The 13,074-nt window shown below is 41.1% G+C and overlaps 3 protein-coding genes across 5 annotated transcripts in view; 2 read left to right on the forward strand and 1 right to left on the reverse strand.

Annotated features, from left to right (window-relative positions):
- The window catches only part of LOC118308749 (NACHT, LRR and PYD domains-containing protein 12-like), a 988,189-nt gene that overhangs the window by 276,372 nt on the left and 698,743 nt on the right, over positions 1–13,074 (reverse strand). The window lies entirely within an intron of this gene.
- On the forward strand, positions 1,425–7,463 carry LOC118308783 (cytochrome c1, heme protein, mitochondrial). 2 transcript variants are annotated; one of them, XM_035630173.2, is made up of 7 exons: positions 1,425–1,573; positions 4,072–4,262; positions 4,354–4,480; positions 5,378–5,535; positions 5,689–5,849; positions 6,422–6,522; positions 6,620–7,463. In XM_035630173.2, exons 2-7 carry the CDS (start codon positions 4,078–4,080, stop codon positions 6,722–6,724), a joined length of 837 nt encoding a protein of 278 aa, XP_035486066.1. In that variant the 5' UTR covers positions 1,425–1,573; positions 4,072–4,077; the 3' UTR covers positions 6,725–7,463. The 2 variants fall into 2 exon arrangements, with proteins under 2 accessions (XP_035486066.1, XP_035486065.1); XM_035630172.2 differs by lacking the exon at positions 1,425–1,573 and adding an exon at positions 2,679–2,836.
- Positions 9,485–12,431, forward strand: hesx1 (HESX homeobox 1). Its single transcript, XM_035630195.2, has 4 exons — positions 9,485–10,198; positions 11,192–11,328; positions 11,604–11,705; positions 11,860–12,431. Exons 1-4 carry the CDS (start codon positions 10,087–10,089, stop codon positions 12,070–12,072), a joined length of 564 nt encoding a protein of 187 aa, XP_035486088.1. The 5' UTR covers positions 9,485–10,086; the 3' UTR covers positions 12,073–12,431.

Here is a 13,074-nt window from a genome sequence, read left to right on the forward strand (position 1 = left end):
TCCAAAAAAAACTTCGGTTCGTTTTCAAAAGGAGCCGGGGGGGCATTTGGACGTATCTTAATATTTCATCGGTTCAGGTTGTAGTTTCCTTCTCCATCTATTATGTCTCTGGTGGATTTTGAACTTTGTCACAGTTCAACATTAGTCTAAAAAGGGTTTTTGGAGATGTATTTGAAGTAATCCTGTTTCATTTACATATTCGCCCCAAGCTACACACACACACACACACACACACACACACACACACACACACACACACACACACATATATATATATATATATATATATGATAAGCAATCTTGCATATCTTTTCAACGTCTTCAATGTGCAGTACCAATAATGGCCACTAGATGTCAAACACCCCCAGGTTTGCTTGTGCTCAGTAGATAACAATGTTCATGTCTTCAAGGCCTCAGTGTCATTTTATGTCCATGGATGGAAGAAAAAAAAAAATCACATAAATATGAGTAAATAGTTTCTCTGTGCAGAACTCGGTACTCTTTTTGTCTTTGGCACCTTTCTTCTGGAGACTGCTGTGTGCAGAACTATTCTGACATTTGATGTGAGCATTAACTGAAGCTCATGACCTTTGTCTGCATGATTTAATGCACTGAACTGCTGCCCCCAGATTGACTGACTTGATGGCAAAAATTGCACACATAAGCAGGTGAACAGGTATTTCTTAATAAAGCGCTCGGTGAGTGTCGTGTCTCTAGTTTTATTGATTTCTTGATGCTGTGCTTCCGCCTGCTGAGGGGGTCGGGTACAACACCTTCAACTTTGGATTTGTGTTTTGTCCAGTTCAGGTTTGCTTGCTGCAGTCGTTTCCTTTATTATAGTGGTGTTTCTTTTATTATAGTGGTGGTCTCGGGCGGGTTTTGGATTTTCCAATGTGGTCAAGTACGGTAACTCAGTCGCCACTGTGTCTGTGAGAGGATTCACTACCTGTAATATGTGATGAGATCCCAGATCACAGGAGTGTGTGTGTGTGTGTGTGTGTGTGTGTGTGTGTGTGTGTGTGTGTGTGCCTTTGATCCTTGCATCAACGGGGGCTGTATGATAGGATTTTGATTAACGATTAACAATAATTCATATATTATCACTGGCTACAGAAAGACAACTCATATTGAGTTGGATTTCTGTTATTTTTAGTTCATCTATGTCATTAATATTATTATTTAAATCTTGATTTTAAATCAACATAGTGTTGAAGCAAATTCATTGTTTTGTTAATCAACAAAAAGATATCAAGTATCAAGTACAGACACCAAACATACTTCTCAATTATTCGTCACTGACTTAGTGACAAATTGTTTAATAGATATACTATATACACAAAAGTAATAGCTTAATAAGAACAATATATAAAGCTATGGACAAAACAAACGAGGTGGTTTAATATATATTTTCTTTTACTCTGTCATAACTTTTATCATGTTTTTGTTGAGGCTCGGTCTCCAGCAACTTCACAATCTATAGGTCAACTGTTATGAAAAATGAAGCTGTCGCTGGATGGAAACTCAGTCCTGACAAAGAATCACCTTCACATCACGGAGATGTCAGACAATATGTGTAAGTTTATAAATCATGTTTGTAATATATGATATATATATACAGTGTAATATATATAATCGCTTTTGTAACGTGTTACTAAACACTGCGGAAAAAAATATGTTGTGTAAATCTGTTGTGTAAGGTTTGCGTCAAGGCAGCCAAAGTTAACTTGGGTGTGTAGTTCCGGCTGGTGATGGTAACTTTCAAAATAAGAGCAGACTTGATACTGAAGTAAAAAAAAGAAAAAGGGGAAAATGCTAAAGACAGTGAAGTCCATAGAGCAGATCTGGTTCTTTTTCTTTTTTTTTAAATCAACAACATATAAATGATAACAGGCACTTCATACAGATGTTGTGACCTTGCATAGCCTGAGTATGATATATATATAATATATATATATAACACTGACATACCTCATCGTATAAAGTTTATACGATGAGGTACTAAATTATAATAGGTTTATACTATAAACCTTTACTTTTATACTTGGAGTGTAAAACCTTTGACCACTTGCACCACTTTCAAGGTTTTTACATACCGGACACATTTGTGGAAGCAAACTTTGAAATTCAAAAGGCACAATTTTTTTTGCATTGAAATTATGTATCTGAATTTTTTGCATCTGAATTCAACACTCAGAAAATTTATATTACTGATTTCACTCGTGTTTCTCAATGTTAAAAAAATATTCTTTCTTTTGATTGGTTGATTTAAAAGGTTTATTTTGCATATGTAAATAAAATTAAAACAGAAAAGAAAAACAATAAATAAAAATAAATCAAAAATGATCGTGCCATTGCAGGCAGACAAAAACAATTATCAACAAAACACACATACAAAATAATTAAACTAAAAGAACAAAACCATGAACATTAATTTATTCAATTTACATATTCAAAAAAGGAGTGGGAAGAAATATAACGTATTTAATCCCCCCCTCTCCATAATTAGTATATCTTATTATTTATAATATTTATAATAATTTATAATGTATTAATCACCACTCATCTTTATGTGTCGGTGGTTTTATTCTGAGAGCGGTAACCGGGGCGTTCCGTGGGGGAAAATAATAAAATGCTCATTATTATTTTTATTTTATTTTGAAAAGCTCTCACCGGAAACATTTTGTGTCCGCCCCGTCGCTGGGTCCGTCGGCTCCTTTCGCGGCTCAGAGCAGAGAGTAGATTATCGGACAAGATGGCGGCGTTACGAGTCGCGGTGCTGTCGGGGTGCGGGAGAAGAGCCCTGCTCAGCGCGCCGAAGACCATCCAGACGCCCACGGTACGACGACGGACGAGCGGTGGTGGACACGACTCTAAAACAGAAACGCCTTTTAAACAGAAACGCGCTGTTCGCCCGAGCTAACGTTAGCCCCGGTCGCTGTCAGCGGGGTGAGACAAGGTCACTCGTGTCCTCACGTTAATGTTGCCCGGCGCGCCGCCGCCTGTGATATATCGTGTGTCTTTAAATCACTGAGGACGATCCGCTGTTTTTATATCGATACGACAGAGGTCACCGCTTGTTTTTAAAACGTGGCAGTAGCGGGTAGCTTCTTTTGTAGCAAAGCTAGCCGGCTAGCTAACTCGCTAAGCTAGCCGGCAAATGGGAACTACCTCACTTCCAAGTTAACCTTCCGCGGCGCCGGTCTGTTACACCGGAGTGTGTGTGGTGATCGCAGTGGGGTTTATAACGTGTTTCAATCTTTTTAACAACAACTGCCAGTGAGTGTTTTATTGTTGTTGTAAATGACCCGTGTAGCCGGTAGCTAATCCGTCCGCTAGCGCGTTAGCATTTCAAGGACTGAGAGGACTTCCGGTGATAGTAGTCGTGTCCACTGATGTGTCCCTCCGCCTATTCGGTAACTCTGGTGTGTGTGTGTGTGTGTGTGTGTGTGTCTGTGTGTGTTAACGTCAGTGGTGGAAAGAGTTTTTAAAGATCCTTCAGTTGGCAAAATCTCAATATATAAAAAAATAATATTTCTATATTGAAAGCCCGACAGATATATCGGTTGGCCGATAATATCGTCCGATATTATCTTCAGAGCCCGACCGATATTATCGGCCAAGAGGATATGAGCCGTTGAATGTGCATTTTTGGTAGAATTAATGTCTATCTTCTCGTTTCAAATTCTATTTATCTGGTTGTATTTGTCATTTTATTTATGATAAAGTTTAAGGTTAAACTGAAATATCAAGCCTCAAATACATTTCTGTCATAAAGGTTTGATGACGACATCTTAGGAATTATTGACAGGTAAAAAAAAAATTAATTACATACATATATACATATATGTAGGCTAGTGTATCGGGATCGACCCCAAAAAATCCATATCAGTCGGGCTCTAATTCAAAGTTCCACTCGCCTGACTGTCCAGAGAAAACCTTCTCGGCAAATGCTCACATTTTTGAATATATTATATATAAAGTTAACAGCTGTGTCAAATAATCATCTGTGCGTTCTTATATGTGGATGACACCTGACCCTGTCGGCGTCTCATTTGATTCCTCCGTCCGTAGGCCAACATGTCCATGTCCAGCCTGCTGCGGAAAAAGAAGTTCGTCCTCACGGCGCTGGGTTTGGCCACGGCCGGCAACGTTGGACTCGCTCTGATGCTGCACCAGTCGGTCAAGGCCTCGGACCTGGAGCTCCACCCACCTAATTACCCCTGGAGTCACGCTGGACCTCTGTCCTCTCTGGACCACGCCAGGTGGGATGGACGGACAGACGGACGACCCATCGTCAAAAGTCCTCATTGTTCCTATGTAGGGGATCAACTGTCTCTCTCCCCGTCTCCGCAGTGTTCGCCGTGGTTACCAGGTGTATAAGCAGGTGTGTTCGGCCTGTCACAGTATGGAATACCTGGCCTTCCGAAACCTGGTGGGAGTGTCGCACACAGAGGAAGAGGTCAAGACCATCGCTGAGGAGGTGAGTCTGTGTGTGTCTTAAGTTAGTGTAAGAATAAGAGTCCAGGGTGGAGCAGTTTCCAAATGACGGTGTACATCTATTACATTAAGTAGTATACACACACACACACTCTTGTATATATATATATATATATATATTTATAATATCTATTCTTACGCAGTATGGGGAAGTGTGGAATTTGATTTTTTTAGTAATTCCCAGGGTCTGGATGAGTATGGAAAAAAATTATTTTTGTTTCCAGACTTCTCTTGAATCCAAAGATTTTTGAATAACCGACGATCCCCCTCAATCTCTCTTAGTCTACGGAATCATCTTCCCCACGGTCGGTGATAAACGTCGCCATAGCAACACAATCACTGTACCTGCCACGGCTGTATCTACAGAGTCGTAGTTCACGTGACTGTGACAGGCGGAAGGAAAAGTAGTTACTAATCAACCATGTACTGTTGTTTCCCCTGTTGATGATAAAAATACACATTTACCCAAAATTACTGAGTTTAAATATAAACCTTTAATATGAGTATTGACAGTATCAATATTTCAATACCAATTCACACATCACCGTGACTTTGTGTACGAAGCGCAATATAATAGCAAACGCAGTCAGAATGTGATATGTTAACAGTTGGATTTTAAAAGGATTTATTAATTCTATTTATTAATGATATATCAAACTTAACATATTCATTTATATAATATTATTTATTTAAAAAACATCTTGATATTTGTACTCGGATGCCAAATATTGTCTGAAAAAATCTACTGAGAAGAACGAAATTTGAGCCTGGAATATGTGTAGGAACCCTGTAGTCACTAGGTCCTGCCAGTAGGTGGTGCCACCGGCCGTATCTGCTGTTCCATTTCTAGTTTTAAAGATGTCCTGTGTGTTGTGTTCAGTCTGAGGTGGTGGATGGTCCCGACGAGAGCGGAGAGATGTTCACTCGCACAGGAAAGCCGTCGGACTACTTCCCAAAGCCCTACGCCAACCCGGAGGCGGCCCGGGCGGCCAACAACGGAGCCCTGCCCCCAGATCTCAGCTACATTGTCAATGCAAGGTAAAAAAAAAAACCAACTTACTCGGCTAAAGCAACAACATGCGACTAGATTTTCTGCCCAGCAAACGTTTAAGCCAGACAGTAATGAAATTACCTGAAATGTGCTCACCCTTGATGTTGACCGGCCGGCGTCTGTCTCCCTGCTCCGCTCAGACACGGGGGAGAGGACTACGTGTTCAGCCTGCTGACCGGATACTGCGAGCCTCCGGCCGGAGTGGCGGTGAGAGAGGGACTCTACTACAACCCCTACTTCGCCGGCCAGGCCATCGGCATGGCCCCGCCCATCTACAACGAGGTGCTGGAGTATGAGGACGGTGAGTTTAAAAAAATATATATATAATATAATATATCCCTCCATTTTGAAACCACCATCAATTTACAGACACACCTGTACTTTTAGAAATAACACAAATATGACAACTGCGATTCCTTCATACTTCAAACACGTTGATTTCCTGCGACCGCCACGACAAAGTGCAGTAAATGTGGGGCCGTTAATTAGCTGCGCGTCGGGTCGCACCTCGAATCTGGACAAACTATTAAAGCGCCGATATTAGCTGATGATAGCATTTAGACACTAGCTAGTTGGAAAAGAATGAGGGAAAATTCCCTTCATTTTGTTTGCACTGATAAAGGCTGCTGCCTGCAATCACCAATAAAATGTTGTTCAGTCATTTTTTTCTTCTTCCATATTGTCGTAAATATTGTTATCTCAAATTTCCTTGAAATATCGTGATATACATTTGAGGCTACATCGCCCCACCCCTGTGAAATACCATTTCCCCCCCTTATTTAAACGACTAGATACATGTTAAACTCTACTTGTTTTTAATGTACGGCGTAAATACAAAGTGCTGATTGGTTGTTTGGGTGTCCGTTGCCATAGGAACCCCCGCCACCATGAGCCAGGTCGCCAAGGACGTGTGCACCTTCTTGCGGTGGGCCGCCGAGCCGGAGCACGACCAGCGCAAACGCATGGGCCTCAAGGTACGACGACGCCGTCGACTACGTACAGTCTTAGAATAATGAATCTGGTTATTTGACATTTAAAAAATCAATCTGTTCTGTTCTTCTTGTCCGTCAGATGCTGATGGGAGCGGCCATCCTCATCCCTCTGCTCTACTACATGAAGAGGCACCGGTGGTCCGTGATGAAGAGTAGGAAGATCGCCTACAAGCCCCCCAAGTAAAGGCAAACCAACACACCCCCGGCCTGGGGCCTAACACCAACCACAGAGGGCTGCGTTCAACGACCCCACAACGTTCACCTTGCGCAGAACAACACACACACACACACACGCATGCCTTTCTAAAAAAAAGAGAGAGAGGGAGAGAGAGAGAGAAATAAGGGTATAAATATCTAGTATGGTTATTATTCTTATAGAGAAAAAAAAGCCTCTTTTTTTTTTTAGTTGTTGGGATAGAGCAATGTGATTTTTTTTTTTTTTTTAAATTGCGTCCCGATAGTTGTGGCGTTCTTGAACGCACCCCGGAGTTTGTTTGTTTGATCTGCATCGAATTCACATCTCGATATCTCTAAACATCGCTCTGTCACCGTCGGGCGATAAAGAACCGAACGATTACCCGTCTTTGTAAGATACTGTGTAACCACACGAGCGCAGAGGAAATGGAGAAATGTCCTTTTTTCTTCCATCCCTCCTCTGTCGTCTCCGCATAAGCCAATCGGTGGATCGCAACGCAACCTCTGAACCTCTTGTTTTACTGTACAAAAAATAAATTATGTGAAAAGGAACAACTCCCCTGGTCGTGGTGGTTTTTGTTTTTGTTTTTTCAGCAGCAGGAGTTAGACGAGACTCACCGAGCAATTTACGACACCGCTTCTGTCATTCTGATCGTTTCTGTGTGACTTATGTGGCATCTACATATTTATCATGTAAATATTCAATAAACTGGTATCCCCTGAACACATGACCAGCGTTGTTTTACTACTTTGTAACGCAGCTTAGACAAATGTCTTACTACTCCTTAAAAATGCATCAAAATTTATTTTTCCATAGAGGTAATTAGGACGTGATTTTTTTTGGGGTTACTTATTTTTATTTGTCAGCAGTAAAACGCAGATACTACAGAACAAATTTTCTCAAAACTTGGTGGAAGGATGTGACATTTGCTGATAAAATTGTCACAGATCCAGGATTTAATTTAATTTTTTCTTCCACTTTCTTCAATATTTCATCAATTCCCCAGGAAATAATTCATGGATCTTGATAGGAGAGAAATAAATCTGGCATATTTGAGTTTTTTGTTACAGACGTCCCTAAAAGTTGCACTTATGTTTAACTGATATGAAATCTTTTATCGTTCAGAATATACAATGCATTTATGTTTACAGTTTACTAAGAATAAATTTTGTTTGTTTTCTTCATTGAAGTAATATATATTTGGTTATATTTGTGTTTTCCTTTTTATTCATAGGTATTTATGATAAACATTGATGGTTTAACTAAAACATCATCAAGCCTCAATTACATTCCTTTGTCAAAGGTTTGATAAGGACATCTAAGGAATCATTTACAGATTTAAAAAATGTATATATATATATATATATATATATATATATATATTTAAGCGGAATTATCAGAAATTCAAAATCTTTTGAAATCGGCAGAGGCCTTTTCGGTTTGCCTCTAATAATTCAATGTGACTCCCACTGTCAGTTGATAATGTTATAAGACTAACTATGAAATAATGTAGAGCTGCAACAGTTAATCGATTAAACGATTAGAAATCGATTACTAAATGAATCGCCAACAATTTGGATAATCCAATAATCGGTTCAAGTAGTTTGATTTCAGCCTCTTAAATATGAATATGTCCTGGTTTCTTCGCTCCTCTGTGACAGCAAACTGAATATCTTTGGTGTGTGGACGAAACAAAACATCATCTTGGTGGTTTTCGGAAACGCGATCGACATTATTCAACATTTTTATGAACCAAACCACAAATCGATTAGTCAAGAAACTAACATAATGCTGTCATCATTTTCAGTATGTCACTTTTGATACGCAGCCTGGAGGCCACGGGCCACAAAAAATACCACGGAATCTGACACATTTCATGTAAATGTAAAAACCAGAGTTTGTGGGGGTTTTTAAGGGACGTTTTGGTTGAATTATTTCAGTTGCAGCCTCCCTCCCTTTCCCCTCTTGCTCCGGTCTTTAATAAAAAGCTAACCGCCACTCTTTCCTCCAGCTCATTCCTCAAATGAGATTAATATCTTTCTGGTCTCTTCCTCCGGAGGAAGTGTAAATCCGTGGAACTACTCCTTGCAAGCGTTCCGGGTGGCACTTCCTCTCTAGCCTCGTCGGACGCCTTTCACCGAGGGATAAATAAACAAAGTGTGCTGTTGGTTTAAAGCGGCGGCGGCGGCGGCGGCGGCGGCGGCCCTTCCTTCATTACAGCAGCTAATCTGCTGCTGAAAGGGTCTTTTCCTCCCCTGCTGCTTCCACACGAGCCTCGTCTGCATCACAACACACACAGATTAGGCTAATGGCATTAGTGGATCATCATCATCATCATCATTATCATTAGTATTAGTTTAAACTCAGTCGCAGCCTTGTAACAGAGGGACGGATGGGGTTTTTTGTGGGGGGGAATTTAAACTAATTTTCTACTTTGGTAATTCGGAAGAAAAGGTTGTTTTTGTGTCACGGTGGCAGTTTTAGAAATCCTTAATCTCACACATTCACTCGTATAGGATATCACCCGAGGGGAAAACACACACACACACACACACACTTGCACATGCAAACGCATTAAGGTGACAACTAAAAACCTTTGCAGATACTCTGGAGAGCTGCAACAGTTAATCTAGTAGTAGTCGATTAGTTAATGAATCGTCAACTATTTTGATAATCGTAAATGAAAAAAACAAGTCAAAATTCTCTGATTTCAGCTTCTTCAATGTGAATATTTTCTGGTTTCTTTGCTCGTCTGTGGCCGTAAACTGAATATCTTTGGCGTGTGGACAAAACTAAACATTATGTTGGAGTTTCGGGGAAATTATTTATAATCAAATAATCAATAGACTAATCGATTATGAAGAGTCGTTATTTGCAGCCCTAAGACTCTCCTTTTTTTTTTTTTGCTCATCAGGAAACTCAACATTTGAATATGCTCTGCCCTGAAGTAACGTCGACACACACACACACACACACACACACACTCAGCAGAGATTAGCTGCTGTATGGAACCTCAGGGAATCTCATTCACATGTAAAAAAAAAAAAAAAAAACACTTCTTAATTCTAATTGGTGGCCGGTGTAAATCCTCCACTCCCATTTAAAAGCAGCCTCTCTGCAGTTTGTCTTCCTGCTGCTTCGACTTGTACCTCAGACAGAAGCAGTTTGATTTCACGCCGCGGACCCGAAGTGAAGCACCGACAGAGTTTGAGCAAATCGACGTATGGATTTTTCTTCCTTTTCTTTTTCACAGAAACCAGAATAACTTTGTTTTGGTTGTTTTGACTCCGGGGGCTTCCTCTGCTCTCAGGGCTGATCATTGATCAGTTTTGATCAGATCTGACGTCGTCATGGCTCCCGTCGTGACGGCAGAGAGAAGACCGGCGTTTTCCATCGATCGGATTCTGGGTTCGGAGCTGGAACGACCAGGAATCTGCCAGAAGCTCCACAGACCGTGGGCAGGTGAGGAGCAGAGGCTTCTGGGTTTTTCTCTCTCTCTTTAACGACAATATGGATTTGTTTCTTACTGTTGAACTAAAACATTTCTGCAATTATGGAAATTTAAAATTGACCCATTCTTATATTTTCATCATCGTTACAATATTGAAGTTTTAACACATCTTAGTTTGAGTCTGACACAGAGCAGCAGAATATCCTGTAAATACCATAAGTCTATATAAAGGTAAAACATTTTGTAATGTAAAAATCTACTTCATATAAAATCTTTTTAAAAAAATCTGTTAATTTCCAAATTTTCTACAAGTACAGATACATTTTCTTATTTGTGTGATTGTATGGCTGCCGAGCTCAGTCATTTTAATTAGATATTTTCCCAACTTTACCGAGATTGGCTTCTATATTTTTCTGCAATCTGACATTTTCATTATTCTAATATCTTTTTTTTTTTGCCTGTTCAAATTTAAATGTTGGTTTTGGATATTGACCAATGGGAAAGAGTCCACCTGTAAATCAACCCTCAGTTTGAAGAACAACGTTTTAAGTATTTATTATATTTAAATCACAATGTATGAGAAAATGGGTTACTTAAAAAGAAAAAGTAAAATGTATTACCCTCGTATGCGTTCATGTTTCAGCTGTTGAAAGCAACAGATGAAAAGATACAAAAATATAATAACTTGGGTTTCTAGTTTCTCTAGTTGCGCCATTAATTATTCATGATGTTGTCCAACTTTAATTACAAACTAAACAAAAAACAAAATGCCCTAAATCCCATTGTTGGAAAAACGTTTGGGTTTAAAAAAAAAAAATCTCAATATGTTTTATTACCACAAGCATTTTTTCATTTTGGATTGAAGCCAAAATCCAATCCTATTATTTTAGCTAAACTTTCACAGTCAATGTTTTTCACACGGATTATGTCTTGTATTTTAATTGTAAAGATTTTTATGTGGGATGTTCTGCTCTCGTATTTTTAAATGTTCTCCTTCAATCCAGAGATGGGAGCCGAGAAGGAAAACCGAGGACACGTTGGTCTCTGCTCCAAACAACAACCTCAGCAGGTGAACGCTCACAGGCCGACGTCCAACTGGTACGTCGGCCGAAGACCGCGGACCGCCTTTACCAGCGGGCAGGTAATCAACTGATCAGTCGGTCGATCAATCAATCAATCAATCAATCTATCAATCAATCAATCAGTCATCCAGGTAGTTAATCAGTCATTCAGAAGAATAGATCCTAAGATAGATCCCGTGACTTAATCCTTGAATGTGTGTGTGTGTGTGTGTGTGTGTTGTGTGTGTGTGTGTGTGTGTGTGTGTGTGTGTGTGTGTGTGTGTGTGTGTGTGTGTGTGTGTGTGTGTGTGTGTGTGTTGTGTGTGTGTGTGTTGTGTGTGTGTGTCTCCTGCAGGTGAACGTACTGGAGACTGTGTTCCAGGTGAACTGTTACCCAGGCATCCAGCTGAGGGAGCAGCTCGCTGGGAAACTCAACCTGGACGAGGACCGAATACAGGTTCGGACACGCACACACACACACACACACACACACACACACACACACACACACAGACACACACAAGGAATGTTTAACATGCTGTTGTAGTATGAGCAAGAAGCAGCTCTTCTTCTGTTTCTGCCACATGAATTGTCGTCTCTCTCTCTCTCAGATCTGGTTTCAGAACCGACGAGCCAAAATGAGGCGTTCGCTCAGAGAGACCCGACTGCGGCTCGTCCAGACGGCCGTGTCCGACCTCGGACACCAGGTCGCAGGGCAGCTGAAGGCCAAACGGGACGTGCGAGGGGGGGGCGGCCTGGAGCTTGCCCAGCGGCTCGCCTCTCGTGTCCAGCATCGGGCGGAGGAGGAGGAGGAGGGCGAGTGATGTCGAAGTTTATATATATTTTGTTTAACATTGTTTACCGAATGAAAAGTTAAACAAAACCTCTGAAATGCGGCTGAATCCATCCACTCTCTCTCCCTCATCGAGGAATTCTGAGACTATGAATATTCATGATATGCAAATAACACAGGCTCCGCCCACCACCGCTGCTCGCGCTAGGTTGACCGGTGGAAGAATGTGATCAACTAGATGGATAGGGGCAACATCGGAGAGATGAACTGCAAATGCTAACGCTAACTGTCAGCTGACACACCTGCCGTCCTCTCGTGGATGCTAACTGCTCATGCTAACGCTTACCGTCTGCTGACACACCTGCCGTCCTCTCGTGGATGCTAACTGCTGATGCTAACGCTTACCGTCTGCTGACACACCTGCGGTCATCTCGTGGATGCTAACTGCTCATGCTAACGCTAACTGTCTGCTGACACACCTGGCATCCTCTCGTGGATGCTAACTGCTCATGCTAACGCTTACTGTCTGCTGACACACCTGGCATCCTCTCGTGGATGCTAATTGCTAATGCTAACGCTTACTGTCTGGTGACACACCTGTCGTCGTCTCATGATTCGCTGCCTCTGCTGCTCTGGAAGTTTCCGGTCTCACATTTGCATATTGGACAGCGATCGGTTTTCTGTATTTGTGACGTACCAAATGTAGCTCGAACAGGATTCTTTAGAATTTCAAATTGCAGAGAAGTGAAACACAGAAATCTCCTCCTCCAGGAGAGGAATGTGGAAACACCAGATACATTCGCTATAGTCAATGTCAGACATGTGAGAGGACTGGAACAGAAGGAAAACACTTTTTTGAGTAGAGGGGGACATTAAGAGTTGGTGCTGTGCACGAATGGCTGAACTGAACAATCAATACATCATCAGTTTATTCTGCTCTGCTTCGAAATGTGTCATTCTGTGCCAGAAATGTCCAATAATATATTGAGCTCTTGTAATAAATGTTAATGCTCAAGACATCCACGAGTCTCCA

This window comes from Scophthalmus maximus, chromosome 6 (genome assembly GCF_022379125.1).
Source record: "Scophthalmus maximus strain ysfricsl-2021 chromosome 6, ASM2237912v1, whole genome shotgun sequence".
Classification (NCBI taxonomy): Eukaryota; Metazoa; Chordata; class Actinopteri; order Pleuronectiformes; family Scophthalmidae; genus Scophthalmus; species Scophthalmus maximus.

Bases quoted from the DNA above. Each gene is read 5' to 3' on its own strand.
- LOC118308783 (XM_035630172.2), top strand. From the start codon at position 2,753: ATGGCGGCGTTACGAGTCGCGGTGCTGTCGGGGTGCGGGAGAAGAGCC. The intron at 2,837-4,071 runs GTACGACGACGG...CTCCGTCCGTAG, and splicing joins AGACCATCCAGACGCCCACG to GCCAACATGTCCATGTCCAG. The intron at 6,523-6,619 runs GTACGACGACGC...CTTGTCCGTCAG, and splicing joins GCAAACGCATGGGCCTCAAG to ATGCTGATGGGAGCGGCCAT.
- hesx1 (XM_035630195.2), top strand. From the start codon at position 10,087: ATGGCTCCCGTCGTGACGGCAGAGAGAAGACCGGCGTTTTCCATCGAT. The intron at 10,199-11,191 runs GTGAGGAGCAGA...CCTTCAATCCAG, and splicing joins GCTCCACAGACCGTGGGCAG to AGATGGGAGCCGAGAAGGAA. The intron at 11,329-11,603 runs GTAATCAACTGA...TGTCTCCTGCAG, and splicing joins CCGCCTTTACCAGCGGGCAG to GTGAACGTACTGGAGACTGT.